The 27,781-nt window shown below is 42.8% G+C and overlaps 1 protein-coding gene across 2 annotated transcripts in view; it reads right to left on the minus strand.

Annotated features, from left to right (window-relative positions):
• Positions 1-22,444, minus strand: part of LOC135508155 (lateral signaling target protein 2 homolog) — a 56,927-nt gene extending 34,483 nt beyond the window's left edge. For both annotated transcript variants that reach the window (XM_064928170.1, XM_064928169.1), the window contains exon 1: positions 22,076-22,444. In XM_064928170.1, the coding sequence (XP_064784242.1) occupies positions 22,076-22,111 (36 nt within the window). In that variant the 5' untranslated portion in view covers positions 22,112-22,444. The remainder of the gene's footprint in view (positions 1-22,075) is intronic.
• Between the last annotated feature and the right edge of the window lie 5,337 nt (positions 22,445-27,781).

Raw genomic sequence — 27,781 nt, forward strand, 5'->3', positions numbered from 1 at the left:
AACGACAGATTTTGAACCTTGTCAGCTCGGGGATTTGAACTTGCAACCTTTCGGTTACTAGTCCAATGCTCTAACCACTAGGCTACACTGCCGCCCCAATTGGAGGTCCACCTGTGGATGTATTTCAAGGCCAACCTTCAAACTCAGGCAGTCTTTGCTTGACACAATAGGAAAATCAGCTAAGAGCTCAGAAAATGTTTTTGTAGACCTCCACAAGTCTGGTTCATCCTTGGGAGCAATTTCCAAAACGGGTGAAGGTACCACGTTCACCTGTACAAACAATAGTACGGAAGTATAAACACCATGGGAACACGCAGCATTCATACTGCTCAGGAAGGAGATGCATTCAGTCTCCTAGAGATTAACGTACTTTGGTGTGAAAAGTGCAAATCAATACCAGAATAACAGCAAAGGACCTTGTGAAGATGCTGGAGGAAACGGGTACAAAAGTAGCTATATCCACAATAAAACAAGTCCTATAGAGACATAACCGGAAAGGCCGCTCAGCAAGGAAGAAGCCACTGCTGCAAAACCGCCATAAAAATGCCAGACTACGGTTTGCAACTGCACATGGGGACAAAGATCGTAGTTTTTGGAGAAGTGTCCTCTGGTCTGATTTAACAAAAATAGAACGGTTTGGCCATAATGACCATTATTTTTGAAGGAAAAAGGGGTACGCTTGTAAGCCGAAGAACACCATCCCAACCGTGAAGCACGGGGGTGGCAACGTCATGTTGTGGGGGTGCTTTGCTGCAGGAGGGACTGGTGCACTTCTCAAAATAGATGGCATCATGAGGGAGGAAAATTATGTGGATATATTGAAGCAACATCTCAGGACATCAGTCAGGAAGTTAATTTATAATAAAGTCTATGATTTGATAGAGCAGTCTCACTGAGTAATGGTAGGCAGCAGCAGGCTCGTAAGCATTCATTCAAACAGCACTTTTGTGAGTTTTGCCAGCAGCTCTTCGCAAGTACAGCGCTGTTTATGACTTCAAGCCTATTAGCCTAATGGCTGGTGTAACCAATGTGAAATGGCTAGCTAGTTAGTGGGGTGCGTGCTAACAGCGTTTCAAACATCACTTGCTCTGAGACTTGGAGTAGTTATTCCCCTTGCTCTGCAAGGGCCGCGGGGCTTTTGTGGGGCGATGGGTAACGCTGCTTTGAGTGTGGCTGCTGTCGATGTGTTCCTGGTTCGAGCTCAGGTAGGGGCGAGGAGAGGGACGGAAGCTATACCGTTACACTGGCAATACTAAAGTGCTTATAAGAACATCCAATAGTCAAAGGTATATGAAATACAAATGGTAGAGAGAAATAGTCCTATAATTCCTTTAATAACCTCAACCTAAAACTTACCTGGGAATATTGAAGACTTATGTTAAAAGGAAGCACCAGCTTTCATATGTTCTCATGTTCTGAACAAGGAAAGTAAATGTTTTTACATGGCACATATTGCACTTTTACTTCTGACACTTTGTTTTTGCATTATATAAACCAAATTGAACGTTTCATTATTTATTTGAGGCTATAAATTGATTTTATTGATGTATTAAGTTAAAATTAGTGTTCATTCAGTATTGCTGTAATTGTCATTATTACAAATTAAAATAAAACAAATATTTTTATAAATAGTCAGATTAATCGGCATTGGCTTTTTTTGGTCCTCCAATAAAATCGGTATCGGCGTTGAAAAAATAAAATAAAATCAGAATCGGCCGACCTTGAGAAATAACACCATAAATATTCACTTACCTTTGATGATCTTCATCAGAAGGCACTCCCAGGAATTCCAGTTCGACAATAAATGACTGATTTGTTCCATAAAGTTTATCATTTATGTCCAAATAGCCACTTGTTGTTAGCGTGTTTAGCTCACTAATTCATCTTAATGAGTCGCAAGCACTTCATCCAGACAAACTCGAAAAGTTCACGTTACCGGTCGTAGAAACAAGTCAAATGATGTATGGAATCAATCGTTAGGATGTTTATAACATAAAACATCAATAATGTTCCAAACGGAGGATTCCTATGTCTGAAGAAAAGCACTGGAACGAGAGGTCACTGTCGGGAGCGCACGTCACAAGCCTGAGACACTCTGCCAGACCACTGACAAACAGGTCTCATGAGCCCCTCCTTTATAGTAGAATCCTCATTCAAGTTTTTAAAGACGGTTGACATCTAGTGGAAGCTGTAGAAAGTGCAACTTTATCCATATCCCACTGTGTATTCGGTTGACCAAGCTTTGAAAAACTACAAACCTCAGATGTCCCACTTCCTGGTTGGATTTTTCTCAGGTTTTCGCCTGCCATATGAGTTCTGTTATACTCACAGACATCATTCAAACAGTTTTAGAAAGTTCAGAGTGTTTTCTATCCAATATTAATAATAACATGCATATATTAGCATCTGGGACAGAGTAGGAGGCAGTTCACTCGGGGCACGCAATTCATCCAAAAGTGAAAATGCTGCCCCATATCCCAAAAAGTTCAAGCTTGGTCGCAAATGGGTCTTCCAAATGGACAATGACTCCAAGCATACTTCCAAAGTTGTGGCAAAACAGCTTAAAGACAAAACAACAAAAAGTCAAGGTATTGGAGTGGCCATCACAAAGCCCTGACCTCAATCCTATAGAAAATGTGTCGGCAGAAATGAAAAAGCGTGTGCGAGCAAGGAGGCCTACAAACCTGACTCAGTTACACCAGCTCTGTCAGGAGGAATGGGCCAAAATTCACCCAACTTTTGTAGGAAGACTGTGGAAGGCTTCCCGAAACATTTGACCGAAGTTAAACTATTTAAAGGCAATGCTACCAAATACTAATTGAGTGTATGTAAAATTCTGACCCACTGGGAATGTGATGAAAGAAATAAAAGCTGAAATAAATTATTCAACTATTATTCTGACATTTCACATTCTTAAAATATAGTAAAACAGGGAATATTTATGAGGATTAAAATGTCAGGTATTGTGAAAAACTAAGTTTAAATGCATTTGGCTAAGGTGTATGTAAACTTCCAACTTCAACTGTACACACACACACACAGTACCAGTCAAAAGTTTGGACACACCTACTCATTCAAGGGTTTTTCTTTATTTTTTTTATGATTTTCAACATTGAAGAATAACAGAAGACATCAAAAATGAAATAAAACGTATGGAATCATGTAGAGAACAAGAACGTGTTAAATCAAAATATTTTACATTTGAGATTCTACAAAGTAGCCACCCTTTGCCTTGATGCTTGGCATTCTCTCAACCAGCTTGTGTGTGTGCGCAATATAGATAGATATACTTCCCATGTGTCTTCAGACCCCTTGACTTTTCCACATTGGTACATTTACAGCCTTATTCTAAAATGGATGAAAAAAAGGGTACAATCTACACACAATAACCCATAATTGGGAAAGGTTGTTTTTTTTAATAATGTATAAACTAAAACTAATTACATAAATGTTCAGACCCTTTGCAATGAGACTCAAAATTGAGCTCAGGTGCATCCTGTTTCCATTGAACATCCTTGAGATGTTTCTACAACTTTATTGGAGTCCACCTGTGGTAAATTCAATTGATTGGACATGATTTGGAAAGGTGCACGCGCGCACACACACGTCTATATAAGGTCCCACAGTTGACAGAGCAAAAACTAAGCCATGAGGTCGAAGGAATTGTCTGCAGAGCTCAGAGACAGGATTGTGTCGAGGCACAGATCTGGAGAAGGGTACAAAAAAACAATTCTGCAGCATTGAAGGTCCCCAAGAACACAGTGGCCTCCATCATCCTTAAAAATGGTAGAAGTTTGGAACCACCAAGACTCTTCCTAAAGCTGGCCACTCAGCCAAACTGAGAAATCAGGGGAGAAGGGCCTTGGTCAGGGAAGTGACCAAAAGCCCAACGGCCACTGTGACAGAGCTCCAGAGTTCCTCTGCGGAGATGGTTGTCCTTCTGGAAAGTTCTCCCATCTCTGCAGCACTCCACCAATCAGGCCTTTATAGTAGAGTGCCAGACGGAAGCCACTCCTCAGTAAAAGGCACATGACAGCCCTCTTGGAGTTTGCCAGAAGGCACCTAAAGGACTCTCAGACCATGAGAAACAAGATTCTCTGGTCTGATGAAACCAAGATTGAACTCTTTGGCCTGAATGCCAAGCGTCACGTCTGGAGGAAACCTGGCACCATCCCTACGGTGAAGCATGGTGGTGGCAGCGTCATGCTATAGGATCTTTTTCAGCGGCAAGGACTGGGACACTAGTCATGATCGAGGGAAAGATGAACTGAGCAAAGTACAGAGATCCTTGATTAAAACCTGCTCCAGAGCACTCAGGACCTCAGACTGGGGGCGACGGTTCACCTTCCAACAGGACAACAACCCTAAGCGCTCAGCCAAGACAACGCAGAAGTGGCTTCGGGACAAGTCTCTGAATGTCCTTGAGGAGCCCAACCAGAGACCGGACTTGAACATCTCTGGAGAGACCTGAAAATAACTGTGCAGCGACACTCCCCATCCAACGTGACAGAGCTCGGGAGGATCTGCAGAGAACAATGTGAGAAACTCCCCCAATACAGGTGTACCAAGCTTGCATCATCATACCCAAGAATACTCAAGGCTGTAATCGCTGACTAAGGTGCTTCAACAAAGTACTGAGTAAAGGGTCTGAATACTTATGTAAATGTGACATACATCTGCAAAATAAATGTTTTTGCTTTGTTATTATGAGTTAGTGTGTGTAGATTGAGGGGAAAAAAACAATTAAATCCATTTTATAATAAGGCTGTAACACAACAAAAAAGTGGAAGAAGTGCACTGAATGCACTGTATACATGAAAGCCCCTGTTGTTCCGGGTGACTGATCTCCCTCTCCGTGGCCAATGTAAGTAAAACTTTTAAAACAGGTTAACACTCGCAAGGTTGCCGGGCCAGACGGAATACCACGGCGCATTCTCAAAGCATGCACAGACCAGCTAGTACGTTTCTTCACAGAAATGTTCCATCTCTACTTGTCCCAGTCCTTAGTCCCAACATGTTTCAAATTGACCACCATTGTCCCCAAGAACTCCAAGATAACCATCGCCTTGTAGCACTCACATCTGAAATTATGAAGTGCTTTGAAAGGCTGGTCATGACACGTCAACAATATCATCCCAGACACAGTGGAGCCACTCCAATTTGTATACCACCCAACAGACCCACAGATGAAATCGGAATTGCATTTCACACTGCCCTCTCCTACCTGAACAAGAGGGGAAATAACTATTGTAGAATGCTGTTCAGTGTTCAACACCATAGTCCCCTCCAAGCTCGAGACCCTGAACACTTCCCTAACTGGATCCTGGACTTCCTGACAGGACACCTCAGGTGGTGAAGGTAGGCAACAACACTTTGCCACACTGACCCTTAACACAGGTGCCCATCTAGGGTGTGTGCACATTCCCCTCCTGTTCACCCACGACTGCGTGGCCACGCCCGACTCCAACACCAAGTTTGCTGACGACATGGCGGTGGTAGGCCTGATCACCAATAGCGATGAGACCGCCTACAAGGAGGTCAGAGACTTAGCAGTGTGGTGCCATGGCAACCTCTCCAACATCAAAGTAAGACCAAGGAGTTGATTGTGGACTACAGGAGATAGAGGGGAGAGCACGGCCCCCTCCACATCGACGGGGCTGCAGTGGAGTGGGTCAAGAGCTTTAAAGTTCCTTGACGGCCACATCACTAAGGACTTGACATGGTCCACAAACACCAGCACAGTCGCGAAGAGGGCCCAAAATGGCCTCTTCCCCCTCAGGAGCCTGAAAAGATTTAGCAATGGCCCTCAGATTCTCAAAAAGATATATAGCTGCACCATCGAAAGCATCTTGACTGGCTGCATCACCGCTTGTTATGGTAAATGCTCCACCCAAGACCACAAAACGCTACAGAGGGTGGTGCGGACAGCCCAGTACATCACTGGGGCCAAGATCCCGGCCATCCAGGACTTCTATATCAGATGGTGTCAAAGGCACGAAAAATTGCCAAAGACTCCAGCCACCCATGTCATTCATGAAGACATAACACAACGTGTCACTTTGCAGCTCAGCCAAAGCTATAGTCCAGATGGTGAATAAATAGGGTCATACAAGTCATTAATGAGAGCAACCCTTTCTTCCCACAGGAAAACGTTGTTAGACACAAATAGCCCAAGATAACAGATTAATTAATGATTAGTCGGTCATGGTGACAAATTTGCAACCTTGTTATGAGTGACAACTAAATGCTGTACTTTTGCAAAAGGGGCAGAGACAAAAATAAGATGTCAAAAGAAAAGGTCAGTGGTAAAATAATGACAAATTGTAGCTCTGATTCAGTAAAAAAAATGTTGTCGATAACAATAGATGGTGGGATTGAAGGGAGCAGAACCAGTCAGAACACTAATGTCCCAACAACCTGGCATATATGCATTGTCTGTAACTAATCAATTGAATTTAAACTTAGTTGTTTGGCTTGTTGTGACAAAAAAAAAAAAAGTCTCGAGAGGGTGTGAGGTTTTAGGAATCAACTGTAAAAACTGCAACTCATGTCCCCTTCCTTTAGGACAACCAACCATTACCTTGCAGGATAAAATGATTCAGCAGATTCAGTGACTGACCATCCTGTGTCAAGACACTGCTGTGTAACTGCTCATGCTGTCAGATGTCCTTGATCCTCTCGTTCAGAGGGCTCAAACCTGTTCATTCTCTGTTCAAAACCCTGTCATTACAGATGATTAAGCACTCATAACCTAACCATGGATGGATTAGTGATACATATTCATGGCCATTCTCTTCAACCACACCAATATTAGGCTACACAGCAAAACAGTATGTTTTTAAAGGACCAATCCCCCCCCCCCCCTTTTTTCCCCCACCTAAAATGACAAATCTAACTGCCTGTAGCTCAGGCCCTGAAGCAAGGCTATGCAGTTTCTTTGTACCATTTGAAAGTTTGTGGAAATGTGAAAGGAATGTAGGAGCTGGTAAAAGATAATACATCTTTGAAATGCAAGAGTAAGGCCATAATGTATTATTCCAGCACAGGTGCAACTTGGATTTTGGCCACTAGATGGCAGCAGTGCGCACCGTTTAGACTGATCCAATGAGCCATTGCATTCCTGTTCAAAATGTTGTATCATTTGTGCCCAAATGAAACTAATTTGATCATTAATAACTTTCTTCAAAACTGTGCACTCTCCTCAAACAATAGCATGGTATTCGTTCACTGTAATAGCTACTGTAAATTGGACAGTGCAGTTAGATTAACAAAAATGTAAGCTTTCTGACAATTTCAGAAATGTCTGTCCTGGGAAATGTTCTTGTTACTTACAGCCTCACGCTTATCGCATTAGCCTATGTTAGCTCAACCGTCCCGCAAGGGACCCACCGATCCTGAAGAAGGATAGTGTAATTGAACAAGGTGTGCGGTTGTCATTCGTGGTGCGTTGTCTTGCCAGCCTGTATAATGGTATTAAACGCTCCCGTTGTGTCAAGCAGCAGTCTCCTTCAGCCATGTCCCTGTGGTGGTGCCGAATCTGGATTTCTATTTAAACAGTGGGGTTGGCTAATGCTTCTCCATAATCCTACATCACCATCACCAGTAACTGGACATACATAGACTCCACTTCAGGGAGTTTACGACAAGCCTTTCACTGCCCTCCATTCTCCAGGCTCATTCTCCTGCCAAGCATAGAATACCACGCACGCACACACACACACACGTTGGAGGAAAATCTGTCTCGCACTGTCTGCAACAGCACATTCTGTATCATCCAGTTACTGGCAAATGAGCAGCTGTATACAGCGCATCACCCCTACTCAGGCCCGTTGGTCAGCGTTAAAGCTCAAAAACCTCTGCTAACCTGAGTAAACAACTTTTAGGTCTTTGGTCAATTATGTCAGTTATGGCCTAACTATGAAGACTATTATCGTCATGATCATCTCCATAAGGTCTTCTGGAGGTTTCCGTTATGCCAAGTCATTATTTTCTGTTCGGTCTCCATTGTACTGTGAAATTCTTTCAGTGTTGCAAAGAGTCTTTTTTTCTCAAGCCATCTTGTCCTCAAAAGTCTTTCAGCCAGACTCTAATCCTCTGGAACTGCAGTTTACATATGACAACAGAGTAGTAGACCTTCAGTGTAACCCCAGGATGAACTTGTAAATAAAATATTGCTCTAACATTAACGGTTTCAATACAATAGGACAGTGGCGTCCCTCTCCACAACTCTACAGTGCGGCCAATTTAACCCCTTATCCTATCATTTCTCTTGGTAAATCTATAGGCCTGAATCTTTGAAGTGTTTGTGCGCATTAGTATTTATTAAGGATCGCCTTTAGCACATCTATTGTCAACTAGTTAAAACATCTAATTGCTACTGTGTTGCATGTGTAAAACAAACCTGCCAATGTCATAGCAGTTAGCCACGTTCACACAGACTGACAAAACAGGCATCCCTCTTCTTTGCCCTGGGCAAAACGCTCAACCCAGAGCAAGTTCATTGACTCAGCAGATTTGAAATTTGTCTTTGTATCTGGACTGAGACTGTCATCATGTGACTGTGTATGTCTGAATGGACACTGATGTAATCTGATGTTTGATCTGAAAGATGGAGCTGTGTAGAGCACGTCCCTGGCACATGGGTTGGCAGGACAGGACCGGGCAGCTGTAGCACAGAGGGGGGGGCTAAGTAGATTTGGGCTGCTGCAAACAGGTCCCCCCCACACACTCATACTTCCTTAGGACCCGTGACCATGGGGGGGGGGGGGATAGGGAGGGGGGTGAAGGTGAAAGGTTGTTTCTTCTGAGACACATCATGGCATTGTGTTAGTCTTCATTCTGTAACATGATTCTTTTTTATAATAGTGTCCTTTAAAATGAAACACGGTAGGGACCAATTTCATGGGTGCTCCTTGCAGGATAAAATACAAGATAACAAACCTAGTTATCATCACAATTCTTCTAGTGAAATGACTGACAGAACTGAAATCAAATAAATGTACTACTCTAATAAACTAAACTCTGCATTTATAACCCTCTCTACTCTTGTGGAACATGACTCACAGTCAGCCTTGGCTCAGTCTGTCTACGCAGAAACAGACCATTGTCATGGATGGACAAAGACCAAGTCAGACATTACTGCAGAGTTTGACCATGGAGATTAAAGACAATGACAGGCGTGGATGAACGCTTGGTGACTGCAGGGACCGCACACACAACTTGTAGGTTTTCTTCAACATACACTGTCCAGTTCCCATGGAGCAGACTTTGGTCCTCTCTTCTATGATGTCCACCCTCTGCGTAGAAGATATTTTATACACAAAGCCCACATGGAATGCTCCACTGTGGGCAAATTTACAGTGGAAAATCACTCAGTTTACATCATTCCAATTGTGAAGGTGTTGAGGGTTCTGAGCTTGTCTTTACAATTACGCAATATCAACTTGCAAAACATTACCAAAAGTCAACAAATGTAAAAATTTATATTTTTGCTGCAAATTTACATCACAATAGCGTGGTGCACAGTATCTTTCAATAGTAAGGCTAATGGTTGTACAGTATTGGCTGTTCAATCTGCCCGTTCAGAGACTTTGTTCTCAAACTCCCATGGTGTGACACTGTGAATATAGTCGGGAGAAACAAAAGGAAGAAATACCAGTGTGTGAAAACTGGGAAAGAGACGCATCCTTTTATTTGATCACCTGCCAACTGTAACCAAGGCCAAGAAATAAATAGGCCTAATCCCAAAGAACTTGGCCTAATCCCAAAGAACTTGGCCTAATCCCAAAGAACATAGGCCCTAATCCCAAAGAACATAGGCCCTAATCCCAAAAATATAGGCCTACTCTTATCTCTCCCTGGCTCAACCACCTTCCCTTTCTTTCCTGCTGTAGAGATGGCAGCCAGAGGAGGGGTGTTATGCATTTTATAGTCTGCTGCTGCAGACAGCCTCATACAACTCACTGAAAGCAAAAGGGCACCTTGAGTGCACCGTACTGCTTCTATGAAGTGAAATCAAAGAACTTGTCCCAATCGAAAGGAGTGTCCACATATTGTTATCAATGTCGTAATGTGAAAAGAAATCCATGAAACTCCTCTGTCATTAAAACACCCTCACGAGAGGAGTCTCTCTGGTGGCATTCAATCCCCATCGCTCCACAACGTCTTGCATTTAAATCATCTTCACCCCACACCTAGGACACAGTGGCCAGCATACCAATGCTGCAATGAATTTCAAAAGGCCTTCAAATTGGTTGGCCTGTCTAGATGAGCACCAGGGGTCAGGTCAGTTTTCTAAATCCAGCAGCTGACACCAAATCAATTATGTCTTGTCTGTTGGGTAAGCAGAATGGAGACATCCATAAAGGGCTGGAGAAACCAGGCTAAATATTCAGACGTGTTGGTCGCTGCCCAGCACTTCCCTGCTCCCTTTCTCCCTATTGGTGACAACTGTTCAGAACCACTCTGGACCAGACAAGGTGCTAATTACTTTAGTTTCTTCAGCTTTTTCTGTATTTTACAGAAATATTTCCCTGGCAACTAAGGGATGCTGAATAACAAAAAGGAGATGACTTTGGTTAGGGCCTTAAGAATGTAGGCAAAACTATATTATTAAAACAGTATGGAAAATGTATGACTGGAAGGATGAGGACTAGTGGCGATTGGATTGAATGATCGATATCTGGACTTTATGTTGCAATCTATGACATTTCTGTCTCACAAACAGTATCTGTATTATCCTGTAACTGTATAAATGGATGGGGGAGGGATGTGGTTGTTTATAATTGCAAGTACTAATATGCTTGGCTAGTGTGTAGTGGCAAGCGTGGATTTTAGAGCATCCCATCTCTGTTCCCATCTGCTCAGGCTATACAGGCAGATGGATACGAGTTGAGCGCGACTGGCCGGCACGTCGCTGGTTGTGGGCCTGTCACACTGACAGATGAGGTGGAGTGTGGCTGAAGGTCAATCACTGAATGCCTGATAGAATAACCCTGGGGAAGGAGAGGCGGAAGGGAGGAAATATGCAGGTTTAGCCTCCTGACATCTCTCCTCTCTCTGTGAGTCTCTCTCTGATGAATGAGAGGTAGTAAGAGAGGCCATTTTGGCTCAGTGAACACCTTAGCCAGGTCTTCGTCTGTCTGCTGCCAGTCAAGCATGTCTCCATGTAGAATGACCCCAATCTTCTACCTCCCCTTTATTATAACTTCTCATATTGAATTTTTGGTCGAGGGAAAAAAAAGCTGTCTATTTTAAGTATATTAGGTTCATGATTCAAAGCATTTCCTCCAATACTCAATAATGGTAGAGGACGTGCACCTGTACAGCAAGCAAACATTTGCCAAGTACTATAATACAGAACAGTCCCGGTCTTTCTTAACTGCCTTTTAGAGAGAGGGTTTAGACCAAAACAGCAAGACAAGTTTACAGAGCAAGAAGGAATGTCAGCCATCTCATCTTACAATATTGTGAATGTGGGTCAATCTAATCCTACCTTTGCCCTATAGCCATAGCACTTCCTCCAACAGTCCAAGGGTACCGTGCCCTGGAAGGGATGTCAGTGGGTCTTATTTTCAGGTAGTTTGAAGTGCACTTTGATACCAGAGTTCTTCAGAGCACTGAATGGAGATTATATAGCTGGAAAGAGAGAAACAAATCCCTTCCCTATGTGACTAATCTAGGGTAGTACAGCTCTGAAAATATCAATAGCCTTACTCCATTCTAAGGGAACATGCTTCAATGTGACTAATCTAGGGTAGTACAGCTCTGAAAATATCAATAGCCTTACTCCATTCTAGGGGAACATGCTTCAATGTGACTAATCTAGGGTAGTACAGCTCTGAAAATATCAATAGCCTTACTCCATTCTAAGGGAACATGCTTCAATGTGACTAATCTAGGGTAGTACAGCTCTGAAAATATCAATAGCCTTACTCCATTCTAGGGGAACATGCTGATTCAACACCTTTCTATCTCCAGAAGTACATAGTTCAATAATAAAACTACTTACTGTTGATGCGAAAATGACAAGGCTGTACAGTGTTCAACAATAAAGTATGTCAGAGCGGAATGCTACAGACTTATTGGCCTATAAAATAAATAACAACATTCTGTGTTTCCCTCGGCACACTTAGAAAATGCAATTATGTTTTGTCTGTTGGGTAAGCAGAATGGATACATCCATAAAGGGCTGGAGAAACCAGGCTAAATATTCAGACGTGTTGGTCGCTGCCCAGCACTTCGCTGCTTCCTTTCTCCCTCTTGGTGACAACTGTTCAGAACCACTCTGGACCAGACAGGGAGCTAATTACTTTGGTAATTATTTGATTCAGCTTTTCTATATTTTATAGAAATATTTCCATTCTAGGTGATGCTGAATAAACGAAAAGGAGATGGTCTTAGGGTCTTAGGAATTTAGTAGTATTAACAAGAGCAGAATGCTACAGACTTAGTGGCCGGTAAAATAAATAACATTCTGTTGCCTTCAGTACACTTGGAAAAGGCAACACAGAGTACTCCTCTTGGCAAAAGTACTGAGAATTAATTATATTAGTCAATGACTGTTCGTTTTAACCTCCTGTTATTCTGGTTGCAAAAATACTTTCCCCAATATCTTGATGAAATCACTGAATTGAAGGACAGTCTTATCAAGAGGGTGTTGAGCGAGCCAGTGTTTTCTGAGCTGCAGGAGCATAATAGGACATTGAGAAATGTCCCCATCAGCAACTTATATTTACTCTGTAGGAAAGAGGGGAACGAAACCTTGTAACATAATCAGTCCTTGCCACATGGTTATTTTCTTAACGCCCATTTCAATTTCTAGACACAGTGAATGACAAGTTGTGCATTTTCTCATTAGAAGGTTCATTATCCAGACGAACACCGTGGCAACCTTAACACCATTGTAGTGTGGTTGTTTTAAAAAAAGGAAAAAGGCAGAGTCACAGTAATGGACAATACATTTGCTGGAAGAGCAAACAGAGATGTGGTATGTTAATAAAAAGGCCTTAGCTGAAACACAGGGTGTGCGCAAACGCAAATATCTTCCAAGTTATCTTCATGGCTGTCAAGTCCAACTAGCCGTTTAAAACATGAGCTACAAAGAAATGTCCAAAAAGACATGTGAGACAGAGATCATCCTGAACTGCATAATGTGGTTTTAGTCATGGTATGACAATGCCACATTCACCAGCCCTTCAAATTAAAATGGTACCCTGTGGCATTGCAAAACTGTCCCAACAACAAATCCGTTATTTGGGATACTGTACAATCTCAAAATGTTTTAATCACACATGGTTCAGCACCCTCCACATCTCAGGGGCATTGTTACAAATATTTTCACGGCCCTCCCCTTGTACTGTAAAACAAAATGAACAGCCTCCACCCTCATAGAATTAACTCTAAATAAATGTTTACGACTACAAATAACAATAACTGTAGGGACCCTGTGTTAATAAACGTGGATATCGACTATGCCACTTCCGCAAGCTTTTATTGCACGGTCGATGATACACAGGGCTACAGACCAGAAGGTTGGGGGTTCGCCGACCACCACAGACGAGCTCACTCTCCCTGCAGGTTTCATTATACTACGATCAGAGCCTGCTGCAGCTGGGGGGGAATCATATTTTTCAAAATTTTGATGCCATATTTATAATTATATAAATTTGTGCCATGAAAAAGGATTTCCTTTGTCAAGGCACTGTATATGCAAAGAATTTTCCACCAACAGGTTTCTGTGCCAATGCACCTCACAACCAATAAACAAAGCATACTGACTTTGGGCACTTCAATATGATGGTTTGCGTTTAACACCACAATAAATAGACTGCCAATCTAGACAAACAGAAAATACATCCCTCCCCATCTGTAGGCTTACCCAGTATCGAAGGCTTTAAAATGTTTAGTTTTTTATAACAGATGTCTCTTTCCATTCATCAATTGGCCGCTGCACAGTCAGAAGTGATTGGTTTTAATTTGTCAGTAAAAATAAATACATTTTTAAAAAATGTTGCTTGCACAATAAAGTCGGGGACGGGCCTCCCGAGTGGCGCGGTGGTCTAAGGCACTGCATTGCAGAGCTAGTTGTGCCACTAGAGATTCTGGGTTCGCAGCCGGGAGACCCATGGGGCGGCGCATAATTGGCCTAGTGCCATCCGGGTTAGGGGAGGGTTTGGCCAGCAGGGATGTCCTTGTCCCATCGCGCACTAGCAACTCCTGTGGCGGGCCAGGCACAGTGCACGCTGACACAGTCACCAGGTGCACGGTGTTCCCTCCGACACATTGGTGTGGCTGGCCTCCGGGTTAAGAGGGCATTGTTTCCATTGTGGTCCCTATTTATTTTTTAACATAAATATATATACACAATTACATAGATAAGAGAAGAAAGAAGAATACGCTGATTCGGTGTGCGAGTTCATTAGAACGTGCGTTGAAGATGTCGTTCCCATAGCAACGATTAAAACATTCCCTAACCAGAAACCTTGGATTGATGGCAGCATTCGCGTGAAACTGAAAGCGTGAACCACTGCTTTCAATCAGGGCAAGGTGTCTGGTAACATGACTGAATACAAACAATGCAGCCATTCCCTCCGTAAGGCTATCAAACAAGCTAAGCGTCAGTACAGAGACAAAGTAGAATCCCAATTCAACGGCTCAGACACAAGAGGCATGTGGCAGGGTCTACAGTCAATCACGGACTACAGGAAGAAATCCAGCCCAGTCACGGACCAGGATGTTTTGCTCCCAGGCAGACTAAATAACTTTTTTGCCCGCTTTGAGGACAATACAGTGCCACTGACACTGCCTGCAACGGAAAAATGCGGTCTCTCCTTCACTGCAGCCGAGGTGAGTAAAACATTTAAACGTGTTAACCCTCGCAAGGCTGCAGGCCCAGACGGCATCCCCAGCCGCGCCCTCAGAGCATGCGCAGACCAGCTGGCTGGTGTGTTTACGGACATAGTGTTTACGGACATATTCAGTCAATCCCTATACCAGTCTGCTGTTCCCACATGCTTCAAGAGGGCCACCATTGTTCCTGTTCCCAAGAAAGCTAAGGTAACTGAACTAAACGACTACCGCCCCGTAGCACTTACTTCCGTCATCATGAAGTGCTTTGAGAGACTAGTCAAGGACCATATCACCTCCACCCTATCTGACACCCTAGACCCACTCCAATTTGCTTACCGCTCAAATAGGTCCACAGACGATGCAATCTCAACCACACTGCACACTGCCCTAACCCATCTGGACAAGAGGAATACCTATGTGAGAATGCTGTTCATCGACTACAGCTCAGCATTCAACACCATTGTACCCTCCAAGCTCGTCATCAAGCTCGAGACCCTGGGTCTCGACCCCGCCCTGTGCAACTGGGTACTGGACTTCCTGACGGGCCGCCCCCAGGTGGTGAGGGTAGGTAACAACATCTCCTCCCCGCTGATCCTCAACACTGGGGCCCCACAAGGGTGCGTTCTGAGCCCTCTCCTGTACTCCCTGTTCACCCACGACTGCATGGCCACGCACGCCTCCAACTCAATCATCAAGTTTGCGGACGACACAACAGTGGTAGGCTTGATTACCAACAACGACGAGACGGCCTACAGGGAGGAGGTGAGGGCCCTCGGAGTGTGGTGTCAGGAAAATAACCTCACACTCAACGTCAACAAAACTAAGGAGATGATTGTGGACTTCAGGAAACAGCAGAGGGAACACCCCCCTATCCACATCGATGGAACAGTAGTGGAGAGAGTAGCAAGTTTTAAGTTCCTCGGCATACACATCACAGACAAACTGAATTGGTCCACTCACACAGACAGCATCGTGAAGAAGGCGCAGCAGCGCCTCTTCAACCTCAGGAGGCTGAAGAAATTCGGCTTGTCACCAAAAGCACTCACAAACTTCTACAGATGCACAATCGAGAGCATCCTGGCGGGCTGTATCACCGCCTGGTACGGCAACTGCTCCGCCCTCAACCGTAAGGCTCTCCAGAGGGTAGTGAGGTCTGCACAACGCATCACCGGGGGCAAACTACCTGCCCTCCAGGACACCTACACCACCCGATGTTACAGGAAGGCCATAAAGATCATCAAGGACATCAACCACCCGAGCCACTGCCTGTTCACCCCGCTATCATCCAGAAGGCGAGGTCAGTACAGGTGCATCAAAGCTGGGACCGAGAGACTGAAAAACAGCTTCTATCTCAAGGCCATCAGACTGTTAAACAGCCACCACTAACATTGAGTGGCTGCTGCCAACACACTGACACTGACTCAACTCCAGCCACTTTAATAATGGGAATTGATGGGAAATTATGTAAATATATCACTAGCCACTTTAAAAAATGCTACCTTATATAATGTTACTTACCTTACATTATTCTTCTCATATGCATACGTATATACTGTACTCTATATCATCGACTGCATCCTTATGTAATACATGTATCACTAGCCACTTTAACTATGCCACTTTGTTTACATACTCATCTCATATGTATATACTGTACTCGATACCATCTACTGTATCTTGCCTATGCTGCTCTGTACCATCACTCATTCATATATCCTTATCCCCTTACACTGTGTATAAGACAGTAGTTTAGGAATTGTTAGTTAGATTACTTGTTGGTTATTACTGCATTGTCGGAACTAGAAGCACAAGCATTTTGCTACACTCGCATTAACAACTGCTAACCATATGTATGTGACAAATAAAATTTGATTTGGAAAAAAAAAAATCAACCTCCAGATCAGTACGAGGGGGGAGTTTAAGTTCAATTCTTACAAGCTTTTTTGGCTGGTAGATAAATCTTTAGATGTTTGGGGCTGCTGGTGAACCATGATGTGCAGGCATAATCCAAGTGACACTGGACTAGCACACTTGCCAGAGTCTTTAGTGTGTCTACAGTGAGGTTTCCATCTAATTGGTGACAGATATGCGAATTGTCCACCTAACGTTGCAGCTGTCAGAGATTTGACCACTAAATGTATCAGGGCATTGCATACATAGGCCTTTAGACTTAGGTGTCCACTGTATGACTTTAATATAAAATATTATACACACACACACACACACACACATTACATGACGGTATGTATGAACACATCTGCTCGTCTAACATCTCATTCCAAAATCATGGGCATTAATATGGAGTCTCCCCTTTGCTGCTATAACAGTTTCTACTCATCTGGGAAGGCTTTCCACTAGATGTTGGAACATTGCTGCGGGGACTTGCATCCATTCAGCCGCTAAAGCATTTGTGATGTTGGGAGATTAGGCCTGGCTCGCAGTCACCGTTCCAATTTAACCCAAAGGTGTTCAATGGGGTTGAGGTCAAGGATTTGTGCAGGCCAGTCAAGTTCTTCCACACCGATCTTGACAAACTATTTCTGTATGGACCTCACTTTGTGCACAGGGGCATGCTGAAACTGGAAAGGGCCTTCCCCAAGCTATTGCCACAAAGTTGGAAGCACAGAATCATCTAGAATGTCATTGTAAGCAGTAGACTTAAGATTTCCCTTCACTGGAACAAAGGAGACTATCCCGAACTATGAAAAACAGCCGCAGACCATTATTCCTTCTCCACCAAACATTAGTTGGCATTATGCATTGGGGCAGGTAGTGTTCTCCTTGCATCCGCCAAACCCAGATTAGTCCGTCAGACTGCCAGATGGTGAAACGTGATATATCACTCCAGAGAATGCATTTCCAATGCCGGTGAGCTTTACACCACTCCAGCCAACGATTGGGATTGCACATGGTGATCTTAAGCTTGTGTGCAGCTGCTCGGCCATGGAAACCCATCTCACGAACCGTTATTGTGCTGACATTGCCTCCAGATGCAGTTTGGAACTCGATAGTGAGTGTTGACAAACATGGACAGATGATTCTTATGCGCTACACGCATCAGCACTCGACAGACCCATTCTGTGAGCTTGTGTGGCCTACCATTTTGCGGCTGAGCCGTTGTTGCTCTTTGACGTTTCCACTTCACAATAACATCACTTATAGTTGACCGCGCCAGTTCTTGCAGGGCACAAATTTTACAAACTTGAAAGTCACTGAGCTCTTCAGTAGGTGTTTCTACTGCCAATGTTTGTCTATGGTGATTGCATGGCTGTGTGCTCGATTTTATACACCGGTCATAGCCGAAACCACTAATTTAAGGGGTGTCCACATACAAACAAAAGTATGTATGATGAACAAAAATATAAAACACAACATGTAAAGTGTTGGTACCATGTTTCATGAGCTGAAATAAAAGATCCCAGACACTTTCCATCCAGACACAAAGCTAATTTCTAACATTTCGTGCTCATTGTTTACATTCCTTTTAGTAAGCATTTTTCATTTGTCAAGATAATCCATCCACCTGACAGGTGGCATATCAAGAAGTTGATTAAACAGCATGATAATTACACAGATGCACCATGTGCTGGGGACAATAAAAGGCCACTAAAATGTGCAGTTTTGTCACAACACAATGTCGCAGACGACTCAAGTTGAGGGAGACTGCAGGAATCTCCACCAGAGAATTGAATGTTAATTTCTCTACCATAAGCAACTTCAATAACATTTTAGAGAATTTAACAGGATGTCTAACCGGCCTCACACCTGCAGCCCACGTGTAACCACACCAGCCCAGGACTCCACATCCTGCTTCTTCACCTGCGGGATCGTCAGACCAGCCACCAGGACAGCTGATGAAACTGAGGAGTATTTCTGTCTGTAATTAAGCCCTTTTGTGGGGAAAAACTCATTCTCATTGGCTCGGCATGTCTACCCAGTGGGTGGGCCTAGCTCCCAAGTGGGTGGGCCAAGCCCTCCCATTGCTGCGCCTCTGCCCAATCATGTGAAATCGATAGATCACGGCCTAATTTATTTATTTCAAATGGGCTGATTTCCTTATATGAACAGTAACATCACAAATTGTTGCGTTTATATTTTTGTTCAGTATGTATGTATGTATGTATGTATGTATGTATGTATGTATGCATTTCAAGTTTGCATACATACATACATACATACATACATACATACACACACATACATATACATATATATATATATATATACACACACATACATACACATACACATATATATACACACAGTTGAAGTCGTAAGTTTAGCCAACAACATTTAAACTCAGTTTCACAATTCCCTGTTTTAGGTCAGTTAGGATCACCACTTTATTTTAAGAATGTGAAATGTCAGAATAATAGGAAATTATTTCTCATCTTTTATTTCATACATCACATTCCCAGTGGGGTCAGAAGTTTACATATACTCAATTAGTATTTGGTAATATAGCCTTTAAATTGTTTAGCTTGGGTCAAATGTTTCGGTTAGCCTTCCACAATAAGTTGGGTGAATTTTGGCCCATTCCGGACAGAGTTGGTGTAACTGAGTCAGGTTTGTAGGCCTCCTTGCTCACATACGCTTTTCAGTTCTGCCCACAAATTTTCTATAGGATTGAGGTCAAGCTTTGTGATGGCCACTACAATACCTTGACTTTGTTGTCCTTAAGCCATTTTACCACAACTGTGGAAGTATGCTTGGGGTCAATGTCCATTTGGAAGACCCATTTGCAACCAAGCTTTAACTTCCTGACTGATGTCTTGATGTTGCTTCAATATATCCACATAATATTCCATCCTCATGATGCCATCTATTTTGTGAAATGCACCAGTCCCTCCTGCAGCAAAGCACCCCAGAACATGATGTTGCCAACCCTGTGCTTCACGGTTGGGATGGTGTTCTTCGGCATGCAAGCCTCCCCCTTTTTCCTCCAAACATAACGATGGTCATTATGGCCAAACAGTTCTATTTTTGTTTGATCAGACCAGAGGTCATTTTTCCAAAAAGTACGATCTTTGTCCCCATGTGCAGTTGCAAACCGTAGTCTGGCGTTTTTATGGCGGTTTTGCAGCAGTGGCTTCTTCCTTGCTAGCGGCCTTTCAGGTTATGTCAATATAGGACTTGTTTTACTGTGGATATACAGTGGGGCAAAAAAGTATTTAGTCAGCCACCAATTGTGTAAAATAATGCAACATGTTCAATTTGGTTTAAATAATGGAAAAACAAAGTGTTGGAGAAGAAAGTAAAAGTGCAATATGTGCCATTTAAGAAAGCTAACGTTTCAGTACCCTGCTCAGAACATGAGAACATATGAAAACTGGTGGTTCCTTTCAACATGAGTCTTCAATATTCCCAGGTAAGAAGTTTTAGGTTGTAGTTATTATAGAAATTATAGGACTATTTCCCTCTATACCATTTGTATTTCATTAACCTTTGACTATTGGATGTTCTTATAGGCACTTTAGTATTGCCAGTGTAACAGTATAGCTTCCGTCCCTCTCCTCGCTCCTCCCTGGGCTCGAACCAGTAACACAACGACAACAGCAACCATCAAAGCAGCGTTACCCATGCAGAGCAAGGGGAACAACTACTAGAAGGCTCAGAGCGAGTGACGTTTGAAACGCTATTAGCGCGCGCTAACTAGCTAGCCATTTCACTTCGGTTACACCAGCCTCATCTCGGGAGTTGATAGGCTTGAAGTCATAAACAGCGCAATGCTTGATGCACAACGAAGAGCTGCTGGCAAATCGCACGAAAGTGCTGTTTAAACAAATGTTTACGCGTCTGCTTACCACCGCTCAGTCAGATACTTGTATGCTCAGTCAGATTATATGCAAAGCAGGACACGCTAGATAATATCTAGCAATATCAACCATGTGTAGTTAACTAGTGATTATGATTGATTGTTTTTTAATGCTCGCTGGCAACTTACCTTGGCTTACTGCATTTGCGTAACAGCCAGTCTCCTTCTGGAGTGCAACGAGAGTGAGGCAGGTCGTTATTGCGTTGGACTAGTTAACTGTAAGGTTGCAAGATTGGATCCCCCGAGCTGAGGTGAAAATCTGTCGTTCTGTCCCTGTTAACCCACTAGGCCGTCATTGAAAATAAGAATGTGTTCTTAACTGACTTGCCTTGTTAAATAAAGGTATAAAAAATATATATAGAAGAAAAAAAAAATACTCTGCAAATCGGCGCCCAAAAATACTGATTTCCGATTGTTATGAAAACTTGAACATCGGCCCTAATTAAATCGGCCAACCTTTACTTCAAACACTTCTAAACCTTATTAGGGTACTATCAAAAGTTAAGCCATTGTTTATAGTGAAAATATAACCAGAAGAGCGAATGTAAACCAGGGGGAAAATGCACTACCCTCCTCTGTGCCGAATATTAAAAAATACATCTGAAAAATGTAAACCCTCCCTAAGCTAAACAAATTGTTTGACACCCCTCTCCCCCAGTAAAATGTCGATCTGTCCCTTAGCAGACAAAATAGTATTGCCACAGACTACATTTGTTAGGGGTACTTCGCCTATCCACAGTAGGTACTTGAGAAGACACATGAAACCATTGGTTTACTGGTAAAAATGCACACGAGGGGGTACTCTAAACATAGAAAAATTATGTTTGTAGTTAAGTAGCCCCAAAAGGTTGGGAACCACTGGACTAAAGCTATGTAGAATGAGTAACTATCATAGGCGTTAATAGCCTCGGAAATACACTCGATCTTCTTGTCAGATGCATTCTCTCAGTTACTGTATCGGATTAACAGCAATTAAATGAATTCTGTGTCAGAGTAATGACCGTTTGTACTATATCGTTAGGTAGGGTAGCTAGATAGCTAACAAAAGCTCTAGTGTACAAGTTCGAGACTGCACTGCAAGTTAGGCTAGCTAGCTACATTATTTATTTCTGTATTGACCAATCTCAGCAATGCAGTCGATGACAATTTGCTTCGAGAAGCAGCCATTCGCATTGCATAGCTTCAGTTACCTATAACCCAGAATGAAGGAAACAACTTTATAGAAGATAACGTTAGCAGTGACTAGCTCGCATGTACATGCGTAGCTCAATATGTACTAAGGAGTGTAATACATGCATTGCAGCAAAATACTGTATGGGGAAAATAGCAAACTATAGATTGCTATTTTCAAAAAATATATTAGCTAATAACAGATTACTGGCAGTAGCTGGAGAATAGAATCAAACTTACCTTAGGCTTGTAAAGCCACTTTCGAAATCGATTCATCGTTAAGTTACCTCGCCACTTCACCCCTCCTTTGTCACCGACCCCTCTTCTACCTGTGAGACAGACTAGCAAATGCTAGCTAGCTAACTACGTTGCTAAAAAGGTGGGAAATATTTAATCCAATACGACATCCGAAATTGTAAGGTAAAGAGTTGAAGTGTTCAAATAATTTCTTTAAAAACGACGTTGTGTTTTCATGCCTACAGAATCCACGGTAGACTGGTGATTCACTGACACTTTTCAAGTCCGACTGGATAAAGCAAGCAATCCTTCTTTTTTTATATATATAAAGCAAGCAATCCTCAACGGATGGTTTCTTTCGCTCTTCCCCTCCGTCTGCTTGATGACAGCCACGTTGATATCCACCCACATTCCCAGGCTTGCACCCATACGTCACCATGGTGTAGAATCCATAGATATCCTATTAAATGTAAAATTCCTAATTATTAGTATTCTAATTGCTAATTTATGAATTGAAAATGAATGATTAATTTCTAATTCCTAATTATATGGTACATACGTCGTAATTATTGTTGATTTATATGGCAAGCGAAAAGGGATCTTTGGTAGTTCTACAATTTTGGTACATTATTTTCTGAAAGTGGTTGTAACACAATGTTATTATGGCACAAATACAAACATGAACATTAGCGGTGCGTGGGTAAAACACCGGAAAGAAAACGGGAACTGAACGGGAACTGAACGGACTCCCCCCACATTGTCAGACCACGAAACAATTATTGATTTACAACCGCAGAGAATTACCACAAGTTGCAAAGAAAACGGGATCTGCCTCCACTATTCCAGCATAATTTCAACGTCATCAAATGACCTATGCTTAGTCTAATACAGTGACAAATAAAAGATACCAAAAACAATTTAGTCCAATTAACATAAACTAAATATGATGTGGCTGTCCATGGTTCTGATTTCTGTTTGCATGTGTGCTTGTGTACATGTTGACTCACCCTACTTGTAGAGAAACGCCAATGAGTCCTCCTCTTTCATGTTGAGGAACTGGTCAATCACTCTGTCATACAGTACAGGCTTTTATTTTTTGTTGTACTAGGCTACCTGGCTAAAATGCTTGCTCGCTAGCCTAACTTCCATTCACAGACAACGTTAGCTAGTTAACATTCGCCTTCTACATCTAGCTACTGTACATATTGAACTAACATCTTCTCAGGCCAGAGCCACAATTATGTTTGAATTAATGGTTGGATCAGAATTGCCATTATAATTGATAATTAAGTAAAACCACAAGTCCAAATCCCTATCTTCATCCATGGCTAATTTAGGAAAGGGACAATTTTACCTAGCTAGCCACCGGAAGACAACAACACAACAGATAACGTTATGCTTTCAAAGCGATTTGATAGGAGAGATGCCAAAAACAAGATGGCTTCCCTTGACACTTATTTTCCACCAGGACCTTTCACAGTTGAGCTTGCTCAGTTTAGCTCAGTGCTGATTGGCTTATTTTTTAAACATTTTTTTTATCAAGGGAGGCCAAATGCTCGCTGGCTTCCCTTGCATTCAATACTACGGGCCGCAACAATGTCGTGCTCGTTTGGACCAGACAGTGAGAAGAAAGATACATTATTTTATGTATTTAAAACAACTTTTTGGGGGGGAGGCCTGCCTTCCTTGGCGTCCGTTAATACACGCCACTGATCATAAATAATAATGTCCGTCAAAATTAGAAAATTACCAATCAACCTTATTATGTTGCTGGCCTCTGTTTATGCCTGTGTGTTGCTTGGCAATGACCAAACATCAGACCTGTTTTGAAGTTACAGCCAAACCTTGAGAACAAACAAATTAATTAATGGGTTACACATTGTTAAAAGGTCTTTGAACAATTAAGCACCTATTTGGTAAAAGTTGAACTGCCCTGTACGGAATACGTTTAGTTCACCCAAGAAAGGTTAGCGACGTCCATGTAAGGGTCCAGGTATGGACACATTTTGCTAGCCTAAAAATGCCTCGATTTGACTCACTACACAGCATCACTGATAGGTTTAAGAACCTTTGGCAGCATCTATGACATCTATGCGTCTGCCTGTCTGTATGTATGTGTGTCTCTCTGTCTGTTTGTCTGTGTTCTGTCCTTGTGACCAGGTAGCTAACATGACCTCAATTCATCCACCAACCCCCCACATTCACCTATTCATCTGTTGAGAAGATTTTAATTTCCCCTAATTTCAGTCTGTCCCTAATTTGTTCAGGTGTAGCAGAAGATGGCAAAAGGCTATGCCTCGCTTATCAAAGAAGCCACTATGCTCCTTGACAAGTATAATGCAGACTAACAGGGTGCGGAGGATTTTACAGAGGATGCTTCAAAGGACATTGAGGTAACTACCTAAATTGAGTAGTGTGTATGTGTGGATGGATGTGATGTGCATGTGTTGCGATGGATTGTTAATCTCATGCCCTATTATGAAGCTTTAAAACATTATATTAAAGCTAGGGAAAATAGACTATTTATCAAAATGGTCAGACCAGAGCCATATACCGTATCTATCTATAATGTAATACTGCTTCGGTGTTAGAGACATTTCAGATAACAGTCCGTTTCTTTCTTACCAGAACCTGGATGCCTTGGATAAGAAGTTTATACTTGACATCATTTCTGTATGCATTGAGCATAAAAAGTTATTTGGTGTTGTCATCAATGTCTTGTATGCTCAGAATGGGAAATGCTTACTGAAGTCTGGTCATAACCAGTTTGCCAGTAAATTCATCACAAAATGTTCAATAACTAAATTATAGATAATGCTTTCAAAATGGTATAACAAACGCATGATCTGACCATTTTTCTCTTCTATATTTGTCAATCCACAGTAATCTGTTACTTCAGCATGTTCCTCCTTGATGACATGGGACTGCAGTGCTTCAGCAAGATTGTGAACTCTGGACTTCAAAAAGTGAGAAACACATTTTCTGTGGTCTAATGGCACCAACAATGCAATTATTTCACAGTTTGTGGTCATTTTATGGCTCATAAAATAAATCAACTTTCTCAGACAATCCAATTGCTTACCTTCATATCGACGGGGTCATCTGTGTGGTATTTTTTGTGTCATGAAGTTGAATGAAACTGTACTTGGACTGTGAATGACAGAGTAAATTATGGTTTAGTATTTCCTAAATTTCTTCTTCAACATCACAAACCTCAGTACCTGGATCCAGAGGGAGTAGAGTCAGATCTATGATGATGCCTATGTGAAGCGGAAGTGGATTGCCCCAAATCTAATTTTATTTGTCACATACACATGGTTAGCAGATGTTAATGTGAGTGTAGTGAAATGCTTGTGCTTCTAGTTCCGACAATGCAGTATTAACCAACGAGTAATCTAACCTAAAAATTCCACAACAACTACCTTATACACACAAGTGTAAAGGGATGAAGAATATGTACATAAAAATATATGAATGAGTGATGGTACAGAACGGCATAGGCAAGATGCAGTAGATGGTATAGAGTACAGTATATACATTTGAGATGAGTAATGTAGGGTATGTAAACTTAAAAGTGTCATTGTTTAAAGTGGCTAGTGATACATGTTTTACATAAAGATGGCATGATGCAGTAGCTGGTATAGGGTACAGTATATACATATGAGATGAGTAATGTAGGGTATGTAAACATTATATTAAGTGGCATTGTTTAAAGTGGCTAGTGATACATTTTTACATCAATTTTTCCATAATTAAAGTGGCTGGAGTTGAGTCAGTATGTTGGCAGCAGCCACTCAATATTAGTGGTGGCTGTTTAACAGTCTGATGGCCTTGAGATAGGAGCTGCTTTTCAGTCTCCCGGTCCCTGCTTTGATGCACCTGTACTGACCTCGCCTTCTGGATGATAGCAAGGTGAACAGGCAGTGGCTCGGGTGGTTGTTGTCCTTGATGATCTTTATGGCCTTCCTGTGACATCGGGTGGTGTAGGTGTCCTGAAGGCGCAGCTGCACCACGCTGTGTGTGGGTGGACCAATTCAGTTGGTCCGTGATGTGTACGCCGAGGAACTTAAAACTTACTACCCTCTCCACTACTGTCCCGTCGATGTGGATAGGGGGGTGCTGCCTCTGCTGTTTCCTGAAGTCCACGATCATCTCCTTTGTTTTGTTGACGTTGAGTATGAGATTATTTTCCTGACACCACACTCCGAGGGCCGTCGCCTCCTCCCTGTAGGCCGTCTCGTCGTTGTTGGTAATTAAGCCTACCACTGTAGTGTCGTCTGCAAACTTGATGATTGAGTTGGAGGCGTGCATGGCCACGCAGTTGTGGGTGAACAGGGAGTACAGGAGAGGGCTCAGAATGCACCCTTGTAGGGCCCCAGTGTTGAGGATCAGCGAGGTGGCGATGTTGTTACCTACCCTCACCACCTGGGGGCGGCCCGTCAGGAAGTCCCGTACCCAGATGCACAGGGCGGGGTTGAGACCCAGGGTCTTGAGCTTGATGATGAGTTTGGAATGCTACCCTTGCTCGGATTTTATCAATCTTGTTGTCAAGAAACTGGACATTGGCGAGTAGTATGCTCGGGAGCAGTGCGCAATGTGCCCGTCTCCGGAGCCTGACCAGAAGACCGCTTCGTCTGCCCCGTTTACAGCGACATTGTTTTGGTTCGCCGGCTGGGATCCGATCCATTGTCCTGAGTGGTGGGCAAAACACAGGATCCGCTTTGGGAAAGTCGTATTCCTGGTCGTAATGATGGTGAGTTGACGTTGCTCTTATATCCAGTAGTTCCTCCCGACTGTATGTAGTAAAACCTAAGATTACCTGGGGTACCAATGTAAGAAATAACACGTAAAAAAAACAAAATACTGCATAGTTTCCTAGGAACGCGAAGCGAGGCAGCCATCTCTGTCGGCGCCGGAAGTAGTGTGTGTACCCCACTGCTAAGGTACAGAATTGTGAAGGCATTCAAGTTATACCTAAATACATTGAATCACCACTCATGTTGTCTTATTTCATTTTTTCTTTTTCATGTCTTTCCTGTCTTGCCATCTCTTTTTCTAATAGATAAACATTTCCCCCACTAGGTGGAGCTCTGAGATTGAGATTCTGATGGCTCAGTTTGCAGACAGAATCTCTCGAGGGAGTCAACTCAAGAAAGCCACCAAGAAAAACACTGAGCCTCAGGAATGTTCACTTACCCAACTCATAGCTCACCCTCTTCCTGCACCTGAGCCCACCCCCCTGCAGGAGAAACAGCAACCAGTCAGTATCATGTTTCAGTTTTACTGTAGGCTACCGCTTCACAATGGTGCTTTTTTTATTTGGAAACATTCAACTGGGGTCCAAAGTCAGAATGTTATTGACACAATATCATAATGGATAGGCTATTCTATTTGTAGAACCTTCATACTAACAGGTGCTTATTTATTCCTGGGTACCAACCAGCACCTACATACCTCCAAAAGAAAAGCAGGTCTTAGAGGAGGTCAAACAGAGGAATCGTCAGAAGACGAGCCCGCCTCATTCCTGCAGTGACAAAAGGAGATGCCGGAGCTGGACCTCCAGTAAGAGCTTGCCCAGGTGGAGCGCCGACGTCTGGAGGGACGCATCAGTTATGAAAAGGCCGCACATCATCTCCGACAGTGAGGTGACCGTGTTCCATCCTGGTGATCGGTGACAAAATCAATGGACAGAGTCTCCCTGCTGGAGTG

The sequence above is a fragment of the Oncorhynchus masou genome, chromosome 21, assembly GCF_036934945.1.
Source record: "Oncorhynchus masou masou isolate Uvic2021 chromosome 21, UVic_Omas_1.1, whole genome shotgun sequence".
NCBI classification, from domain to species: Eukaryota; Metazoa; Chordata; class Actinopteri; order Salmoniformes; family Salmonidae; genus Oncorhynchus; species Oncorhynchus masou.